This window comes from Daktulosphaira vitifoliae, unplaced genomic scaffold, assembly GCF_025091365.1.
Source record: "Daktulosphaira vitifoliae isolate Bord-2020 unplaced genomic scaffold, ASM2509136v1 Scaffold_5, whole genome shotgun sequence".
NCBI lineage: Eukaryota > Metazoa > Arthropoda > Insecta > Hemiptera > Phylloxeridae > Daktulosphaira > Daktulosphaira vitifoliae.
This window is the reverse complement of record NW_026099576.1, coordinates 18,434,222-18,455,656: the sequence shown is the minus strand read 5'-3', so window position 1 is coordinate 18,455,656 and position 21,435 is coordinate 18,434,222. Positions and strand designations below refer to the sequence as shown.

Below are 21,435 nucleotides of genomic sequence, written 5' to 3'. Positions count from 1 at the left end.
TTTTATTTTATTTTAAACGGACGTTAGTCCAATAACAATTTACATGGGTGTAAAGTAAGATACAAGAATAAAAAACAATTTTATATAAATGCGAAAAAGTATACAGTATTATGAAACAAACTATTATAATATAAATGAATATAAAAACTCAGAAAAGTTCACTAAAAATACAAAAAATCATTTAAAAAAATCAAACAAATATATATTACCAGTTGTCATCAAAAGGTTTGCAGGGGAATTTAAAATGTAATTTTTTTTTGAGAATTGAGGATAAAAAGGTTTAGGATTTCTAGTATTAATATTATTTATTTTTAAATTAATTAATGATAGGAGTTCCGGACAATCAATGAGTCCTAATAATAATTAATGTAGAAATTTTGAAATCAAAAGCATTCGACGTTCTTTGAGTGTATTAAAATTAAGGTAATTAAGAATGCTGTCATAAGAGCTATGGGGAGGTCTGTGTATGTTAAATTTAAATGAAATAAAACAGAGAAAATTATTTTGAACAGATTCTAGTGCGGTGTTTTGTTTAGAAGTATTGTTTAACCAAATTAGAGGACAGTATTCAAGATGGGAACGTACAAGGGAATAAAACAGAATTTTTAGAGGAACAGGATCTATAAATGAGCCACAAGTGCGTTTAATAAATCCCAAATTACGCATNATTTAATAATTCCCAAATTACGCATAGCTTTATTTCTTATCATTTCTGTGTGAGGGGAGAAATTTAATTTAGAATCAAAAATAACGCCTGTTTGTGTCTGTTACCACTTTTTCTCAGCTCTCACCGAACGGATTTCTTTCAATGATACGTCAAAAGATCACAAATCGTATCTAGTCGAATATATTACCCTTAAAAATTGAAAAAAAATTCCCCCGTTCCCCGTAAATGAGGGAAACCTCCAAAAAAATTACAAATTTAAAAATCGCTAATTTTCGAAATTTTTTCAATTTTTTTTTACTAAAATGTGCCGTAACTTTTTCAAAAATGATTATATCAATATAATTTTTTTTTTTTATAGGTGCTTGATGTCTTTACCTATCATTTGATATATCATTTTTTTTGTAAATTTGACCCTTTAATTGCCCACAGGGGGGGATTTAAAATTACAACTTTTTCACAAAAAATTAACTTTTTCAACTTAACTTTTAAAAATGTTCTGAACATTTTCAAAAGTTGAAGGTCTGACACTTTTATACATATCTTAAATTAAAGCTAATGTAATATACTTTAATTTAAAAAAAAAAAAATTTGACCTCTGGACTTGTCTTCATGGTGAAAACGGCTACCGAATGCTATTTTTGTGTGAAAATTCTCGATTTTATTATTTATATTATATTTAACTTTATAATGCTATAACTTATTGAAAAGTTTATGGATCCACACAATTTTTTTAAGAGAAATAATATTTTTTAATAAACCCTTTTTCATTCGACATACTTTATCTTAATCAGGATATTAATAAGGAACTGGCAGTTTATGAAACTTGGAATAATCCACCAATTTTTTAAAATTAAACACTATCTAAAGATTTGCATCGAAACGTTTTTTTTTTTATAGTGATTTTAATCACTGTCAGATATCATTATACTTGATCCAACTATGCCACGTCACCACTGTGCCGTGACCCCCCTGTGCTGGGTTTTTTATATATCATTAGATTTATTCAATTGAAAAATAATATTTTATATTATTCGATTTTTACAAGTTTTTGACAAGTTACAACCATTTAAAGTTGAGTAATGGTCAGAAGAAACATTGTCTTATTTTATATCGATAATTTCTACCTATTCATAGAAATTTAATAAACTGTACACCCCTATCATGTTATGAATTAGTAGCACTTATCAATTTACAACCCAATAAAGAAAATACAAAATTTTAGGTACACAAATGACATTTCAATGTAAAAACAATTTTGTTCCTAGATATTTAAAAATTATTCTAATATTCTTTTTGATTTTCTACAAAATAAGTCTAAAATTTTTGTCAAAAGTTTTTTATTTTATGTTCTTTATAGGATAATTATTATGGTAGTATAAATTAACAAAATTTGATAAGTATCAACAACAAAAAAAATGTTAATATTATTTTCAGTTTTTATATAATAATATATAAATTATTTTATATATAATATTTTTTAGGAAAAAGAAATAAAAGAAGAAGTTTCTGAAACTAAAGAACCCGTTGATCTTCAAAAGGACAATACTGCAGAGGAAAAACCAGCAGAAAATAAAAATGAGAAAGAAGACACTGAAACTGAAAATTTGAAATCTGAACAAAAAGAGTGTAATTCAAATGACCAAAAAGAAACCACAGATAAAACTGAAGAAGAAATAGAAAATGAAGAAAAGGATAAAGAAAAATCCAAGGAAGAATCCACAGAATCTAAAGAAGTAAGTAACTTATTCTTTTCTATGATTTATACTACTAAACAAATTTAATTATTTAAGATAAGAAGTTATTATACTAATTGTTAATTCTTTTTAATGTCTCAAAATTTGTGTAAAGGAAATTCATTAAAGAATTCATGGATTTTTTTTCTTACAAAATTAATATCAAAAATATATATTTTAGGATGAAAAGAAATCAGCTGAAGCTTCATTAAAGGTGCAACAAGCTGATGATGAAGCTAAACAAAAATTGTTAGAAGAAGCTGAAAGAGCTAAAGTTGCTGCAGGTATTGGAACTGAAAATGATAAAGAAGACAAAATTACCAGAAAATTCATGTTTAATATTGCTGATGGTGGATTTACTGAACTTCATACATTATGGGTAAATGAAGAAAAAGCAGCTGTTCCTGGACGTGAATATGAAATATGGCATAGACGGTAAAATAGAATTAAAACCTTTTTTTTTTTTTTTAAATAAATTGTGATTTCAATAAATATTATTTTAGTCATGACTATTGGTTGTTGGCTGGTATTGTAACACATGGTTATGGTCGTTGGCAAGATATTCAAAATGATATTCGCTTTGCTATTATAAATGAACCATTTAAAATGGATGTTGGCAAAGGAAACTTTTTGGAAATAAAAAATAAATTTTTAGCTAGAAGGTTTAAGCTCTTAGAACAAGCACTTGTTATTGAAGAACAATTAAGAAGAGCTGCTTATTTAAATCTTACACAAGATCCCAATCATCCAGCTATGTCTTTAAATGCTCGTTTTGCTGAAGTTGAATGTTTAGCAGAATCTCATCAACACTTATCCAAAGAAAGTTTAGCGGGAAATAAACCAGCTAATGCTGTTCTTCACAAGGTATTTTCATAAAAAAAATTACATCCCATTTTATCAATAAATTTTACTTATTAGAAAACTTTCATGGTATTCATTAATATTATTGTAATACTTAATGTTCATAAAAATATATAATATAATATCATTTGTATAGTATTTTAAAATATAATTTATTTATCACCATCAAAATTAATTTTATATATCATATGTTTTATTTTTGAAAACATACCAATTCTGGGTATTAAAATTTGAGAACTAATTACTATTTTTTTTAATTTTAGGTATTAAACCAATTGGAAGAACTTTTATCAGACATGAAATCTGATGTTAGCCGACTGCCTGCGACATTAGCACGCATACCACCAGTTGCTCAGAGACTTCAAATGTCTGAAAGATCCATTCTTTCTCGTTTGGCAGCTACAACATCATCTGCCACTTCTAGTTCTCAGCAACAACCTGGAGGTAATTCTATTGAGAATTCATTCTACTCGAACAAGATTTTTAAGTTATTATTTTTATTTTCAGTTGGTGCTATTAGTAATCAGTATCCTAATGGCTTCCAAAATGGTCAGTTAAATGGAGCATTTGGCAATACCAATTTTACTAACTTTAGACCTCAGTATTCTGTGCCTGGTCAACAAACTTCATCATCAGGCACTGCTTAAGTGTCATTTATGTTTTATAATATTTTTACAGTACCTTTATTCTTTGACTCTAGATCTCTATCTAAAAAAAAAAATTATATTTTCTCCATCAGTTGATTAAATAATTTGAACTATTTGATCATTTTCGTAATTTATACTACAATACATTGAATTTTACATTGAAAACCATTTGTAAAAAATTAATATGTTTTTCTTTTGTGATGATTAGTGACCAATTCATTTAATTACTGCAGTTGCAGCGTCCATATGTTTTTTTTTTTTTTTTTTTTATATATTTTACAATCAATAAAATGGACAACTATATTAGCTTAAATGTATTTACTTAATAACTTTTATTTTTAATATTTATTTTTTTTAAGGGTTTTAATTTATATTATAAGGAAATTTTTAATTTCATTTTAATGATACTTTAGAAAATCAATAAAGTTAATACAACTTATTTTCCAAAGTATTTTGTGGTGTAAGCTATTTTATAACATGAACAACTCTTATGACATATTTTCCAGTTACTAATTTGCTGAAGTATTTCATAAAGGATCCTTCAATTATGTTATTGTTAACTAGGTTTGTATTCCTTTTTTATAAATTATTATTTTGTTTTAAGTATAACTAATTCTAGGTTTGAAGCAACAATTTGTATGGGTCTCATTATCACTTTCTGTTTCATAACTAAATATTTTAATTGATATATATTGGTGATTTTTTTATTTGAAATTAAAACACAAAAATCACTTGTATCACTTGAATGTCTATAAATTGATTTTAATATTGACACATTAAAATAAAAGCTGGGGTGTAGGGCATAAATTAATTTTTTTATTATTAAGCATTTTTGAGTATTGCCTCTCTTCAGATATGAAAATACCTTGTAAAATATCTAATCAAAAGTTAACAATCGGTCATCTTATTCAATTAAATATTTTTACGCATTAAAAAATAAAGAAGTATGCTACTGCAATAAAAGTTTAAGTATAATCAAATTTTTAATGCGGTAACATACTTTAAGTATAGGAGTGACTGGTGGAACTATGGTCAGTGGGTAATACCTGTCACCTCATTGTCTAATAAACCCATGCATCTAAAATTATGTTGACCATATATATATAGATTAAGAATGATAAAAAAAACTTCTTATTAGAACGATATTATCAAAAAAACGTTTTCACGTTTAAATGTGTAAAAATAGTTTTCAGCGTTTATCTAAAAAAAATTTAATTTAAGGTAAGTAAATTATTATATATTTATAATTGATATTTCAATGATTTTTTTAAAAATAACTTTCCCTATCTTTTTGCATGTATTTATGTATGGCCGATATTCCACCGTGGTAAAAGGAATGCCGGTCATTTGCATTAAAAAAAAATTATTTTTATAAATAAAATTATGTTTTAAAAATCTGAGACTGACTAATGCAGTCAATATGTTAATGCATCTTTTGTAGTATTAGCAAAACATATAGTCTTAGAACCAGAGATTTAACATTTTTGCTAAGGTGACCGTAGTTTCTAAGGTCTTCCCTACGTTTATATTATATTTAAAATCAAAGAAAGGTAATTTAAAATTTTATAATATACAATGTATATAACTAAAAAATGAGCATATTTTAATAATAGAGCTAATGGGCATTTTCTATTTTGGTCTCGTTGGAATTAAAAATTAACAAACTTAATTTATCAATACTAGTTTTGAGCATAGTTAAGCAATTCGTCGCCTTGTATTTAAAATTTTTAAATATATTGAAGGGAGGTAAAGTATAACTCGCCCCTCATTATGAAAATCTTGAGTACGCCTCTATATTGAAATAATCGTATACAAAAAATAAAACTAAAAATATTTAGAATGTTATTTTCAGCAATAATTATTAAGTAATGTTAGAAGTAAATATTTTAATTTTGGATGAATATCAATATGTACTTAGAAAATATAAGATCAAATCGATATTCATCATATTTTATGAAAATCTGTGGATTCTATATACAGGAGAGTGTAAAGCCACTTATACAAAGGGGTGGTTAAATTTTCAAAATAAAATTAATCTCCACGTGTTTAAGAAAACGGAGTTATCTGTATTTAAGCATATATTTCTCATATCCACGTTTAAGAAAGTGCTAATTGAATGATTAGCAGTCTTAAAAGTCTAGTCTTATGTTATAAGACCATGGATAACAATTAGAATTATACACTAAAGACAATATACCGAAGTCTTATTTTAATAGAATAACAATTTTAGTAAATCCGGTGATATAATTGAGGAGGGGAATAAACGTTTTTGAATTAATGTCTACATGTTGCTCAGTCCTTTCAATAATTTCAGAAGAGCAATTTTCAGTATTAAAATGTAATTTAAATAATTCTGTAATTTGGTCTCTATCCGATTTATTTATTCGTATGGCTTAACAAATCATCAATAAAACAAATCTAAGTATTTATAATGAAAAAATTGAAAAAGTTATAAGTATGTATAAAAAATTTACTATTTCAAAATGTAAATATTATATTTAAAAAAAATATAAACGAATATTATATTGATAAGTGATGACTGATATCACTGCACAACAAAAAAATAATTTTTTTACGTTAAACAATGTCAGAAGGTTCTAAATAGAAATTTGTAGCTGATTCCTAATCTTCTCTTAAAAATTTTAAAGTAATTCTAGTTTTTGAGATAATCACCAATTAATTGCTCATAAACAAAAAAAACTATTTAAAACTTAAATGGGCTATATTAAAGTACTTACAAAATTTTAAATCTATACCTCAAGTATAAACCATTACACATAGCTTTCTAAGTTGTTTTTGATAGTAATTTTACAAAAATCAAAGCTGAACTTTTTCAGTAAATATTCATAGTAAATCTTTGGTCCTTCTACATCTTATACCGTCATAGTTTGCATAGGTACTATAGAAGCCAGTACACATAGAAACATTCATAAAAATGAATTGAATTTTTCGGGTGATGATGTAGTGTGGTAGAATAATTTCAGTCAATTCCTTTACACAAATTGTAATGAAATATGAGACTATAGCTTTCAAAAAGTTTTCAAGCTACGCTCATTGATGTTTTTATATTTAATATATCAACAATAAAATAATTACGCCCTTATATAAGTGTAACCCTCATTTATTCCCTTGATGATTATTATCAATTAAACGTAGACGAGTTATTCATCATTTATTTAAAAACACAACATAACTTCATAGTAAAATACAAGTACAGTATTTTAATAAGTATGTGACATTAGCTTATAAATGAGTAACAGTTGTATGAATTGAATTCCACCGCAATGGTATTTACGGCCTAGCACTTTTTGTTCTGGGCACGACAAACACGCGGTTATTTAGTTGATTTCTAAAGGATACCCTCTAGTATAATAGCTCACAGGGGTTGGTATTCCATACCCGCAAGGTTGTTTACAAGCCTATTCCACACGTGGCTACGTCGCGGGATATGGTTAGGATTCGAATGCCACATTAATAGAGGTTTATTGTGTGAAATGTTCAAAGACGAAGGTAGTTAAATAGCAAGAGAAGCGAAATCTACGATTGCCAATCATCAATATATAATCTTTTATGTTGTTTTTCTCATACTTAACAACAAAATACATAGAAAATACCTAACTCGTATCTATTCAACATTCATTTACTAGAATTTAATAAATCTATCGTGCGTATGCATTTTTCTGTAACTACCTACGCAAATAATTTTTAACTTTTTTCATCTAAACACTAAAACATGTCAATACTTCATAAATAATTTATTGTTGTTATGATATTTTAATTGTAACTAAAATATTTAAAAAAACATACAATTTTAACGCAACTCTGTGTAAAAAATGTTGACATGAGTTAAATGCCGTAAAATTTCAACAAAATTCGTTTACAAAGGAATATTTGATAATATTTCGTTTCTATTTACTAATGTATCAAGGTCGTTTTTTCGGTTTGGGGTGGTTATGTTAACACACATGTCCTGATCATCGCGTACGATTCTGAGAATTTAGTTTACAGGTAGCTTCAAAAATAATCTTGTAAATTATAGTAAACGAACACAACGTATCGAAAACATTTCATACAAACACATATACAGCATGTTCAGTAAGTAAGGAAACATGTCAGTTGTTACAAACAATGAGAATGATAGAAACCCGTTTCCTCACTTATTCAACACTCTATATAATATATTTCACAGAATAATCACTTTTTTTGTTCATTCAACCTTATCTTATTATGCATTGTTTCAAAAAAAAAATACTTCAAAGGACAAATGTTCGGCCATTATTGGTTTAATTGTTGGCCACAAAAATTTTTTTTAATACTTTCGAGTAATTTAATTATTTTATATATTGTTTAAACAAGATCAATTTTTTAAATAAAATTTCAGAGGTTAAAACTGAGTATGGAAAAATGAAAAAAACTGTTAACATTAACATGTTGAAAACACTTTAAATTACAAAAACCTACATCGAGTATATTTGTTTCAAAATATTTAATATCCACCGAAAGGGGCAAGGAAGTTTGCTATACAATAATTTGATTAATATTGAATATTTATAAAAAAATAACTACATTATATAAAATACATTTCAGAAATTTAATTTGTCAATATTTACTCAGGACTATTATTTGTTAAAAAAATTCTGACTTTTTATGAATTAGTCAATACAGATCTCCATCATTTGTTAAAATTTAAAGTGTGGCGATATATTACTTCTCAGTTAGGTAAAGACATTTTATAGTTATTAAAAAAATGTATTATTTAACTTTAATTAGATATTTTATAGTAAAAAATCGTTTAAAAACTGTTAAAACTACGAGTTAAAAGTTATTTTAATGTTTTGAAAATACCAGTTGTGTGTTCTAATAAATCCAACATAATTACGAATTACTTATTACCAATAAACATGTCTTATCTTATGACTAATCATAATTGTAAATAAATAAATAATAATCATAAATATATTAATTTCGCTACAATTTTCATGTTTTAATTTATAAAAGATGACAAAAATTTCAAATATAAAAATACAAACGATTGTATCTATCGACGAAATTATTGAATACTAATATCCTGGGATTCTAAGGAACTGGTCAATTTATACTCTTTATACCAGCCCACTAGAAATCCCAAAGAATATCAGCTTCTTATTGAGGTTAAATTTAACTTGAGCTGTGCAATGTTAATAACAATATTGCATTGTATAAAAATCTCTATAGATATATTAAAACTTAAAATTAGAATCAAAACAAAGTAAAAAATAAAATTACTAATACATACAAGTTAATATTTGGCGATATGATGTCACACCTCGGGGTCCCCCATTCTCCCGTGGGATATTTAATATCACTCCCACAGTGAATAAGTTACCTTGAGATAAGACTGTAAAAAATATCATGTCACTAATGATAATTCATGTAAATCACTCAAAATATACAATACTTTTTAATTATAAATTTAACTAAGTAGATTAAGAAAATATTTTGGAGTAGTTAAAACATCTTTACTAGATTACTATAATATACTAGTTAAAGATGCTTTTTGCTACTCCAAAATAATTTTCTTTTCTTCCTTATGACTTTAGATAATTGAAATTCTATTAATACTAAATCAAACAGTTAATACTATATCAGTTATGAATGAAACCTATAATTCGCAGATTATTTATGAAACTCCAAAGGCAACAAAAACATCTTTAGGCTTTCATTAATAACATGCTAAAGACGTTGAGTGTTACCAATAGGAATTGATCATAAAGTTGTACTAGTCGGAGAATCGTCAAAATTGGGTATTTTGAAATTCAAGATAGCTGGTATTTCAAACTTAAAACCTGCTCTCTTAAATCCCAAAGAATACCAAACTCCGCAACAGTTGTAATAATACTTATGATGATACGGCGACGTTTTCATAAAATATTCAGGGTACAGGATTCGCTTGGGATATTTAACATGATCTTTCCCATAGCAAATCCGTTACCTTGAATACAAAATGACATTTTCCTTAATTAGTTGAAATCATTCAATTCGTAGTTAGGATGACACACCATAGAGTAGTAAACATCTTTAGCAGAATATTGAAAAATAGCTTAAACTAGCAAAAGACGTTTATTCTACCCGAGTGAGTGTTCATCGTATTTAAGTAACAAGTAATTCGAAAAGATGAACATAAATTTACAAAAACTTAGATATAAAAAATATATATATGTACAATAAGCAATAAGAACTTGGTGCGAGTTACAAAATGGATTTATTAGTTATCAGTTAGTAGTATAAATTCTAGTCACAGTACTTAAATAATCAATGTTACTAAGAATTATACTACCAACCAATAATTACTTGAATATTATTTGTAACTTAACGAAATATTAGAATCACAACAAAAAATCGTTATAAAATTTATTTTCATGCAACTTACATTTTGTAGGATTGGAATTTGGCGGGCTTCACCTATTCATAGTCCAACAAGTGTAGAGCGCACACACATTTGTGTCACACGTTTCCATCGAACTGCCGGTAACATACTGATCCTTCTTGAGGAAGCGAGGACCTTATATTGTAGTGCCTAGGTCAAATAGCGAGTAAAGAGGGTTGCTACCCTACCTGCAGATTGTGTTCAGCGAGCGATTGTGATTTCACCCAAAGCGTACACAATGCACTGCCCCACACGTGGAACCAAAACGGTTACTTTTTTTTTTTTTTTAAATTTTAGTTACTATTGTACATGTTTGATACTAGTGGATTGAAGTATATTGACTAAGGTCAGTATAAAGAATGGTTGCCCAGATAATATTTTATTTTGAACTGTTAAAGAGTATTGAAAAAAAACATAAATTTAACTAACGATTATTAATAATAATAAATATATTAATGACCAACCCGATAACACTTTATAATATTTAAATATTCAAATAAAAAAAACCTATAAATTACTGAACTTGAAATTTTGTACTCGAACAATAAAATATTTTTTTTTAATTTAAAATAACGTTTAAACTTGTTATATAAGACATAGCTAAAATGTGTCGATGTTAAATACATATTAAAAGTGGTAACATCGTTTACTACTTAGTTAAGATTTTTTAATTGGTTTTTATACAGATTTTGAGGTAACACACAAAACTCGTGTCTTAGAATAAATAATTAATATAATCGGAAGTGTTGTATTGTTTACTTAATAAAACAAACTAAAATTCTCTAAAATAATTGTGAATTAATCATTAATTTTATTACATATTGTTTAGCATAAAATCCTCCAAGATCAATAAATGAATAAATATTTCATAATTTACCATTTTTGTAAGAATTATATTTAAAAGGATTTTAAAGGGAAAAAATGTTTTATAATACAATTTTATATAAATTCAAAAATCATTTAAAACATCGTTAATTAGATATTAAAACAATTAGTCATTCATTTATCGGTTAAAATAATGTGAAATAAAAGTGACAGAATTAACCCGTAAAAATAATAGTATAGTGTTAATTATACAATCAAAAATCTGTAAAACTAAAATGGAAATTCGAATTACCTAATTATTTCGAAATAGAATATTCTATTATAAATGAAAATTATAAATGCTATTAAAAATAGTAATGAAGTATATTTCTATATTTATAATTACTAAACGAATCTACGAACTACAAGTACAATAATTTCGATTGAAACATCATTTAGGTAGGTACAATTAACTTGTAAATACTACCTTATAAAATGAGAACCTTTGCTATTACAGTTTACTACTTCAACTGCGTTTTAGATGGAATAAAGTTCAAGATATGCTTTTAACTGAAAGAATCAACTACATTATATCCGAAGACTCAATACAGTAACTTATTATAAGACAGATAAACGTATACTAAAATTTGAAACAACTATTGAATAATAGTAATTATTATAATATTAGTTGCTATTTTAATGACGTTTGATTACTTTTTAATTGAACGAATTAACTTTAAACACATTAAATAACATTCCATTAAACTGTGCTTAATATATCACCAAAGACTTTAGATATACCTGAATATTAATTAGATAAATATTACAATATATCATATACAAATTTTATAAGAACAAACTAATTAATTAATTAAACCATAGATTAAATTTATTTTCTAATTTATTGTAATATACAATATTTTTTTATTATATTCAACAGAGATATTTGCTGTAAATTAATTTACTACTTAATCTACATAAAATAATTAGCTGTATATTTCAATTTGATTAATTTTTAAATATTATAAATTTTAATTCTAAGTTAAAAATCTTACTCTTTTTTTTCTTATTGTTAATGAGAATTTTAAAATTAAAATTTTAGAGCAATATATAATTTTTGAATAATGTTAAAATGTTGAAAATTAAAATAATTTTAGAAGGTACAATAGCACTACAATCCTTAAGCTATATTAATGGTTGTATACGAGACAAGGCTTAAATTAAGGAGGTAGGAGCGAACAGACCTGGGCCCACAGGCTTGAGGCGTCATCTCATATTTTACTAGCCTAGTCATGATTAGTGACTATTTCTGGTTATTTTTTTTATTTTCCTATAATTTTTTTTTATAGTAACGATATTTTTCATGGGGTTTCAAAGTGACAAAAAAAAATCTCGAATTTAAAAATTGAAAAATTCTTTTTTTTCTATGTATTTCGATAAAAGATTTAATGATAACTAGAATTTGGATTAAAAAATCACTGATCTTTAATCCAATAATTTAAAAAATGTTTTATTTAAAGATAAGCCGAAATTGCCCAAATGTAGTAAATTATTATATTTGGATTGATTACTAATAGTAATGTAATAAATTAAAATAGAATTGAATAATCCGTTTTTATCACAAATTTCAAATTACATTACTGAGTGTTCCTGGTCAACTTATCGCGAACTTGTTACTATAATAAAAACGATACAAATATTTCTTATATTTCTAGGAATTTAATCTAATTATTTTTATTATTTAAAGTTGAAAATCCGTCAATGTGTTGAAATTGGAACAATATTTTTGGTTATAATAAAGTAATGAAATTCTGTTTTTCCCACTTTAAAGGACAACTGCCATGGCCACGAAAATTGTATACTATTTGCGCTCATGGTAATTGCATTGAGAAATGTTTTTATTTTAAAATTGTGAACAATTAACATAACAATATTGATACTTAATATTATATTAAAACTATTAAAATTTTTAACAATAACGATAGCTATAATGGTAGTATTCTTAATTATCTATCATTCAGCAAAAAATCTTAAAAATATGAAACAAAATTAAAAAAAAATTTTTTATAAACAGTATGTTTAATATAGTGCATAAATACTTAATACTGAAAATGTTTGAGTACGTATAAAATGTTTCAATTTGGCATTCATACCCACTGACGAATTTAAGATTTTATTACAGGTATAGTGATACTGCTTTCTAATCAAACATTCATATTTTTAGGTAAAGGTTGAAGGAAATCTTTAAAATATGATCTATCGAATGTATTCTTAAACTCTGTCATTATTTTTTTGGTTCAAAATCTTAACACAAAGAAAAATATATTAACAATGAAAATAACCTACAAGAAAATCTTATTCACTATTGTCAGCTAGTTTATACGTACCTCCTAGGTATTAGCGGGTACTGATAAGTGACCAAGACGCAGGTATAGATCAACTAGATTTTACCTACCCTTTTTTTTTTTCTAGAATAGAATGTAACATTTAGTTAGGTAAACACATGTTTGCGGTCCATATACATTTCTTAATAGGAAAATTTGAACATTGAATAACAAAATTATTACAATACGCTTAAAAAATTATACATTTTTAGTGTTACATTGATTCCATAAATCTTATATCAAAGTTCAAACTAAGTATAGTTTTACATAGTGTTATAAATTAAAAGCTTGATTTAATGTCCATCTATTTGAAAACTAATATCACAATATTAAATTCATTTTTATAACCAAAAATAATTCTGTTAGTTTTAAAGGTAGTATGTTTTATTAGACATCATGAAAATAATGTATTACTTTAAGTAATATTGATAAGTATTAACTTTTTAAGTCACACGACATTATATTTTAATATATGAATAATATTAATTTCTATATTTAAATTACATAATACACATTTTTGAATTCATTTTTGTAGATTTACTGCAAACACTAAGAGGAATGCAAGCAGTGGACTAGTGAGACTACAATCAATAATTTTGCTATTGCATAAACTACATACGTAGTTGTAACCTTCTGATGAAGATTTTAATACTTTAAATTTCAAAAAAATTTAAAATTATCTGAAAATGAATACTATTAATAATACAAAATTTGAACTTATTAGACTATAGATTATGATTATTTATTTTAGTAATTATGTGTATGTATAACCAAATGTATTTTATCGTTGACAAAAACCAACTTTGTTTTTTATAAGACACTGAACATTAAAGGTTTTTGTATTTAATTCTGATAATTAAGTTTTTCTTAAACATGTTATTTAAATAACATAAGTACACTAAATTTAGGTATTCTCCGTTTATCACTAATAATAAAAAAATATTAATATTAGGGCAATTAATACTTACTTGTCTATCTTATTTAATTTAAAATAAATGTAAAATTTTGTAGATTAACTTTGGGTTTTGAATTTGAAAATATTTTAATAGGTTAAATAATAATAAAACACTATAATTAATATCTTAAAATTATATAACACACATTTCGATTGACTCTTGGAATGACGTCGTTCTTTTGAAATCTAGAGACAAATGAATAACGTCAATTTAAAATTATAAAGCATTGCTGATAAATTAAGATAAGGTTAGGATACAAGAGGGTAGATGAATGTTGTTATCAAACTGTTGTAACAGGAATTTGATATTTTAATAATGAATTATTACTTCTTAAATTTGTTTTGTTTGGTAAATGTAGGATAAACCAGTTATTTTATTTTTATTCATATGTCATAAAGTTGTCAACAGAAACAATGAATTAAATTTTCTAATTGTGTTAATAACTTGAATATTAATGGTCCTGGTTCTAATTTAATATTTGGGAGACTCAGCTTCATAAGCCCTCATTGATTTTCGTAAATGAGGGTGAAGTTTACTTATGCATAAGAATATTTTAAAAAATTATGTTATGTTCAACAAGTTAATTTAGTTTAAAAATCGTTGTAGATAATGATATTACAACACGCGGCAATACTACCCATCTGACTTTCTCCAAAAATCAACTTTTTGATACAGTTTAATAAAAATAATAAAGAATTTTTTTTATTAAATTAATAATATAATATCTTATATGGAAGAATATTATTAGAAATTATACTTAACATGTATTTCTTATAGCAAAAACATCTGTTTTTTGTGTCTCTTGAATAATCTCAGAACTATCATGAAATTTATGTACAACCGACTGTTAAGCGTTATAAATGAATGTATTACAAATTAACAGTGACTGTATATTTTGAAAGAAAAAAATGTGTATCTTTTTCAATTCTCTTATTAAATTCTTTTTAGATTTAAAGACGAGGTGTGTAAAATATATCACAGTATCAAAATATTTAATTTCAATTATTTATAAATTTTAATATTTAAAAAAACGATAAAATTATCTTATCATGATATTTAGAAATAATCAGTGGCGTACTTAGGGGTATAGTTCTAGCGTTTTAACCCCCCTAAACTAGTTCAGCTATATAGAGGGGCTGAATTGCCCCACGGATATTATATATTATCAACCTTAATTAATAAAAACCCTACCTAAATCCTGCATACGTTCCTGGTAATGTTTATAATATAAAAATTACCTATTTCTCACGAAATTTTAATGAATGTATAGTTATTTCGTATAATAAAACTGATCCTACTAAATTGACTTATCGATAAGCATATTTAATAAATTTATCAGGAGCGCTTGAAAGTTATGTTTCTTATGCTATACACTTATCACATTATAGCTGCCGACTAGTTGAACTCTATTCTAACCAATTATTTTTATACAATTATTATTATTTAATTTTTATATATTATAAAAATAATTATTTATTTATTTTTTAATTTAAAATTTTCTATAATAATATTTTAAAAAATTGAAAATTAATTCAAGTCAAATTATTTATCAAAATATCTCTATTTTGTCTTGATATTGTCATAGTAATACATCATTTTGGCCAATATTATCATTATCAATATTTTCGATATGCTTGTGAACATTGAACATCCCTAATTTAATTTAAAAATACTTAATAAGAATTACTAATTAGAAATTACATTCGTATTACTAATAATAATTATTTATAATAATATTAATTGTTATTTATGAGTTTATAAATTTTATTAAAATCATTTTGTTAAGATACCTGCTTGTTTAAATTGTTGCAAGTAACACAGTAACGCAGATATATTTGTTTTTCATGGGAAATAAATTCATTAAAATAAACCCTTAACTGGACTAAACAACTTTGAATTTGGACGAGTCATAATTAAATTAATATATTTAAGGATAAATGTGCGAACAAAATGTTTTTATGGTATGGATAGTTATAATACAATTTACATTATAACATTGTAAAGATATTAAATTTATCAATAATAGAATAATGTGTTTCTGGGAATTTTTTATTATATAAATATTTTTGTAAGACTCTTAGTTCTTTATATATTATAAAAGTAAAGTCATCTCTCGTATAAAAATGTGTATTTAAAATTTTTTTTTTTAATAATCTTGAAAATCTACAAAAACCAAAATGCGTATTGTAGTTTAAACAACAGTAACTGTATTATGTTTTTATTTTTAAAAACGGTCTATTATAAAAAAAAAAAAAAATCATAAATTCAATTTTATCGACCACAGTAAAATTGTAATTTTTTGGAAAGATTAAAATAGTTAAATTAGATAGATTAAATAAATAAACTAGTGAAATTTAATTTTTCCAAATGTTTTATATATTTAAATAATTATATTTGTTATTTATCATACTACTCTTGATTTAAGAACTTTAAGGTATTTTAAACATCGAATACGAAAATGATATTTGATATACTTGCGGTACAGAGAGATCGATTTAACATAAGACACTCGATTACTCGCAAAATAAATATATTGGAATATAATATTTGATATATTTTAGTTACATATAATTCTTGATTTATCAGCTAATAATTAGTTTTTAGAATCTTCTCTTATAACTTAAAGGGGCGTAAACTCAATTTGTTTAGTGGCAACATACATTTTTAACTAGCTTATAAAATAGAAAATAATATAATTAAGAAAATTACTGGTCGATAACAACTATTGTACTAGTATATTTTTATATATAAGGGGGACGAAGGTACGGGGAATGACTAGTGATAAAAGTAGCAGTAACCATTTCTCACCACAAATCATTATATTAAATTGTTAATAACTTTTGAAATACTAGTCCAGAAGTTATTATCAATCATTGTTATATCCCCTAAATACGCTACTGAAGCAAGTGGTTTTGTCTTTACTGTAGAAAATAACATTTATTCAGCCTTTTTAAGTGCCGCGCAGATAACAGTCATGATAAAGACTGATAAAGTTACTTTCGGTTTTTGATAGATGTTCTAAGATAATAAAACTCATGTGGTTATCAAATTTAAAAATCTGTGTTAAAGAGATATTTTTAAGCTTAACCGTTTCACGTATTATTTGTAATTTTTATATTTATTATGCCAACTAATGTGTACAGAGTTCAAGGACCCGATGGTACTATTCCTTACCAACAGTTTTTAATCCCCAAAAGAGCCAAACATCTAAATGATATTGTTTCATCATTAAAGAAAAATATTCGCCATGATGGCCGAGATTTCTTAGCTCATAGAAAATTATGTAAATATTATTGATTATATTAACAACTTATAAGATTACTTATGTTAAATTTAAAAATCATTTCACAGGTGTGAAAACAGGCATTATCACTCAAGCTAAAGGATCTGCTTATGTTGAATGTGGTCATACTAAAGTAGTATGCTCTGTTTTTGATCCTAAAGAAGTTCCAAACAAAGTGGAGTATGCTAAAACAGGCGAATTACAATGTGAATTTAAGTTTACTACTTTTTCTTGTCTTCAACGACGTGGTTATACAAGAGATTCTGAAGAACGTCAATTATGTAATGAGTTACGGAGAGCTCTTGAACCTGCAATTTGTAGAGTGAGTTGAGGCAAAAAATTTTTTTTTTCTTAAATATGTGATTTTTAGAATTGTTTACTAAATAGTATGTGTAATATAAAATATTATTGAATAAGAAATGAGGTTGAGCTGGTTTAAGATAAACAGTTAAAAATAAATTAGTGTGACTTTTCTCAACTAAATTAAAATTGTTTATTAGTTAATTATTTGGATTAGCCTTTTTATTCTACATGACCATTTTTCAAGCAATTCCTTTAAAAAATGAAAAAAAATTAATTGAAGAGTATCAAAATATTTCTTACAATAATTTAATTTAATTAACTAAAATTAATATTTAATATCTAGTTTATGAAATATTATTTATATTGGCACTATAAGGTTCACTTAAAAAAATATTACCTTACCCAAATATTACAACTCGTCATTAAATGATTGACCAGATATATTTTGTTTCAATTATTAAACTTTTATTAACATGCAAACATTGTGAAGTTACTTCAGCTATTTATATTTATTTACAGGTCTCTTAGACTTAACTGACAACACTTATAACTTATAATACAATTATTAATTTGTTGAGTTATTTTTTTTAAATAATTATTGCCAAAATTATGTTTAAAGCATATTTTTTTATTGTTTATCACTAAAAAAATAACGGTTTTTATCCCTTTTCTTACAAAAAAATTTAATGGCCAAAATCAATTTTAGGACATGTAAATCATTTTAATACATGTAGTGGATATAAAGTGAGGTTGAGTACAACTTATACTGGTCTACTTATACTTTACCTACGTTCTATACTTATGCAATCTATTAAAATGTTTTTAACTTGATGAGTATATTGGAATTTTGAAAAAAAATAGAATTATTTTCTTAATGAAACATAAATAATATAATTTAAATATAGTCTAAAAAGTAAATAATTATTTTTAAAAAATGTTCCACAAAAAGATATAAAAAGTCTTAATCATTTTCATTTAGATCTGAGATATTTTGTGTGTTCAGTTTGAGTCACGAAGATCTGATAAATCTATTAACTTTTAATCTAATTAATAATTTAAATTATCTTAGTTTTCAAAATAAGTTTTGTTTCTTTTTTAACCTTTTAAAAATATACATTTTTTTATGAATGAATGGGGTATTTTGTTTATTTGTAAACAAATTTTTATAAAGAATTGCATATGTTTTAATTTTAACACTAAACAAATAATTATAAATATTATTTATTTTAATTTTTTTTTTTAATTAAATACTCGTGTTATATCGGAGGATATAAACATTTTTTGAACAATAATAATTTCTAAATGTACTAGACAATTTTTTTTTAGCTTCGATGCGAAGCTGAGAAGGTATTAATTTTACTATGATGTGTTTTTTTTTTTTTTTATGTCTGTTGCCACTTTTTCTCAGCTCTCACTGGACCGATTTCTTTCAAAAATATGTCAAATGATCATAAATCGTATCTAGTTCTTCAACTAGAAAAGTCTTCACATTACCCTTAAAAATTGAAAAATATTCCCTCATTCCCCGCAAATGGGGGAAATATCCAAAAAAATTACAAATTTAAAAATCGGTAAATTTTGTCATTTTTCTCACTTTTTTTTTCTTATAACTTCAATAACTTCTTCAAATATTAACAAATCAAAATAATATTTTTTTATATTGAAACCTTAGATATTTCCCTTTCATTTGATATCATTTTTTTGAAAATCTAACACTTAACCTGCTCATTATCAAATTAAAGCTTATTTTATGTACTACAAAATAAAAAAAAAAATTTGTCCCGATGACCTATCTTCTATGCTCAAATGGATACTATATACAAAAATATGCTATCTTTGTGTTAAAATTCTAGGTTTTGTATTTTATTTTATTTTAAAATATCTTATTAGGAGAATATATTGACTTTCATAAATATTATATAATTTAATTGACATAGAATAAAGGTCATAAGACATAAGAAATTGAACTTATCAAATTTTTTTTACTTTTTTATTTTCATACTAAATTTAATAATTATAATTAGTATTTATTCATATTTTATATTTTAAAATCAAAGAACTACTAATTAGGATATAATCAAAGAAATAAGAGTTGATGTTGCTTTTGGAATAATCCATCAATTTCTTTAAATGAAACACTATCTACAGATTTGCATCGAAGCGTTTCTTATGATAGTGATTTTAATCACTGTCAAATATCATCTATACTTGTCCCATCTATGCCTTGTCTACACTGTGCCTCGACCCCACTGTGCTACCGNTTATACATGTCCCATCTATGCCTTGTCTACACTGTGCCTCGACCCCACTGTGCTACCGTTTTTTTTTGTGTTATATCATTATTCTTACCAAAATTTGATATTATGTAATATTTTTGAGAAATATTTGCAATATGAAATTTTAATAATTTTATATAGAGTAACTTTAAAATTTCAGGGAGAATTTGCAAATTTTGAAATTCAAATCAATGTCTTAGTTCTTGAAAATGATGGATCTGTTTTAGCAACTGCAATTAATGCTGCTGGGTTTGCTTTGGTAGATGGTTGTATACCTATGTATGATGTAATTACTGCTTCTACGTTGGTTGGTTTTTGATTTAATATTTTTATAACTATATATTTTTTTTATTATTTGTTAAGAAGTAGTAAAATTTTATACTTTCTAGGGTATTTATGAAAATAAGATTCTAGTTGACCCAACATATAATGAAGAATCATTATGTTTATCAAGAGTGATAGGTGAACAAAATCATGGAATCATCATGTTATCATACATGAAAAATCTTCAGCAAATCACAGAATTTTCTCAAAATGGTTCTATGGGTGTTAATATGTTTCCAGAGTATGTGCAAATATTAATAGACCAAAATTGTAAACTATATTCTATGGTACTTTATAATGTAAGAAATAATGTTTATGAACACTTTAATGAAGAATTTATAGAATGTAAAGAAAAATCTTAGACATAAGTTATATTTAAAAAAAAAACTAAAAAAAGCATGCAGAATATAATGAAAAATTTATTCTTTAAAGTATGAATTAATGACTAAATTTTTTTTTTAATTGCATATTCTTATTCTAGTATTGATATTATAAATGTACAAAATCTTAGTATAGTATTGTTGATTTATTCATCAGGTTTCTCAGGTGGAGGTCCACAAGGTTGCAACATTTTTTCCATAAGATTGAATCTTACTCTTGCTTTAGCTTCATTTTCAGCTATAGCAAACCAGTTCAAAAGGTCATAATGACCTAGGTATGATGCACATGAGTCACGATGTTGGTTAACTTGCCACTCAAATTTGGTAGTATCTGCATGACCTGTTCCTATGTATTTTGATTGTAAATGCTCCAATTGACTGTGAATATTGTAGCGGTCACCCATAATCTTA

At 25.1% G+C, this 21,435-nt stretch overlaps 4 protein-coding genes and 1 long non-coding RNA gene across 7 annotated transcripts in view; 2 read left to right on the top strand and 3 right to left on the bottom strand.

Annotated features, from left to right (window-relative positions):
- The window catches only part of LOC126907492 (chromodomain-helicase-DNA-binding protein Mi-2 homolog), a 15,423-nt gene extending 11,209 nt beyond the window's left edge, over positions 1-4,214 (top strand). For all 3 annotated transcript variants that reach the window (XM_050688823.1, XM_050688822.1, XM_050688824.1), the window contains exons 28-32: positions 2,149-2,400; positions 2,582-2,835; positions 2,904-3,264; positions 3,525-3,705; positions 3,769-4,214. In XM_050688823.1, coding sequence (XP_050544780.1) covers positions 2,149-2,400; positions 2,582-2,835; positions 2,904-3,264; positions 3,525-3,705; positions 3,769-3,908 — 1,188 coding nt within the window. In that variant the 3' untranslated portion in view covers positions 3,909-4,214. The remainder of the gene's footprint in view (positions 1-2,148; positions 2,401-2,581; positions 2,836-2,903; positions 3,265-3,524; positions 3,706-3,768) is intronic.
- Positions 1-10,431, bottom strand: part of LOC126907495 (neprilysin-1-like) — a 35,354-nt gene extending 24,923 nt beyond the window's left edge. The window contains exon 1 of the mRNA XM_050688829.1: positions 10,318-10,431. The gene's annotated coding sequence lies outside the window, so the exon portion shown is untranslated. The remainder of the gene's footprint in view (positions 1-10,317) is intronic.
- LOC126907505 (uncharacterized) overlaps positions 1-21,435 on the bottom strand; it is a 131,111-nt gene that overhangs the window by 41,186 nt on the left and 68,490 nt on the right. The window lies entirely within an intron of this gene.
- On the top strand, positions 17,514-21,082 carry LOC126907499 (exosome complex component MTR3). Its single transcript, XM_050688835.1, has 4 exons — positions 17,514-17,741; positions 17,810-18,063; positions 20,481-20,627; positions 20,710-21,082. The coding sequence occupies exons 1-4, from the start codon at positions 17,582-17,584 to the stop codon at positions 21,004-21,006; spliced, it is 858 nt and encodes a 285-aa protein (XP_050544792.1). The 5' UTR covers positions 17,514-17,581; the 3' UTR covers positions 21,007-21,082.
- On the bottom strand, positions 21,044-21,428 carry LOC126907504 (splicing factor 3B subunit 5). Its single transcript, XM_050688840.1, has one exon. It carries the CDS (start codon positions 21,426-21,428, stop codon positions 21,171-21,173), a length of 258 nt encoding a protein of 85 aa, XP_050544797.1. The 3' UTR covers positions 21,044-21,170.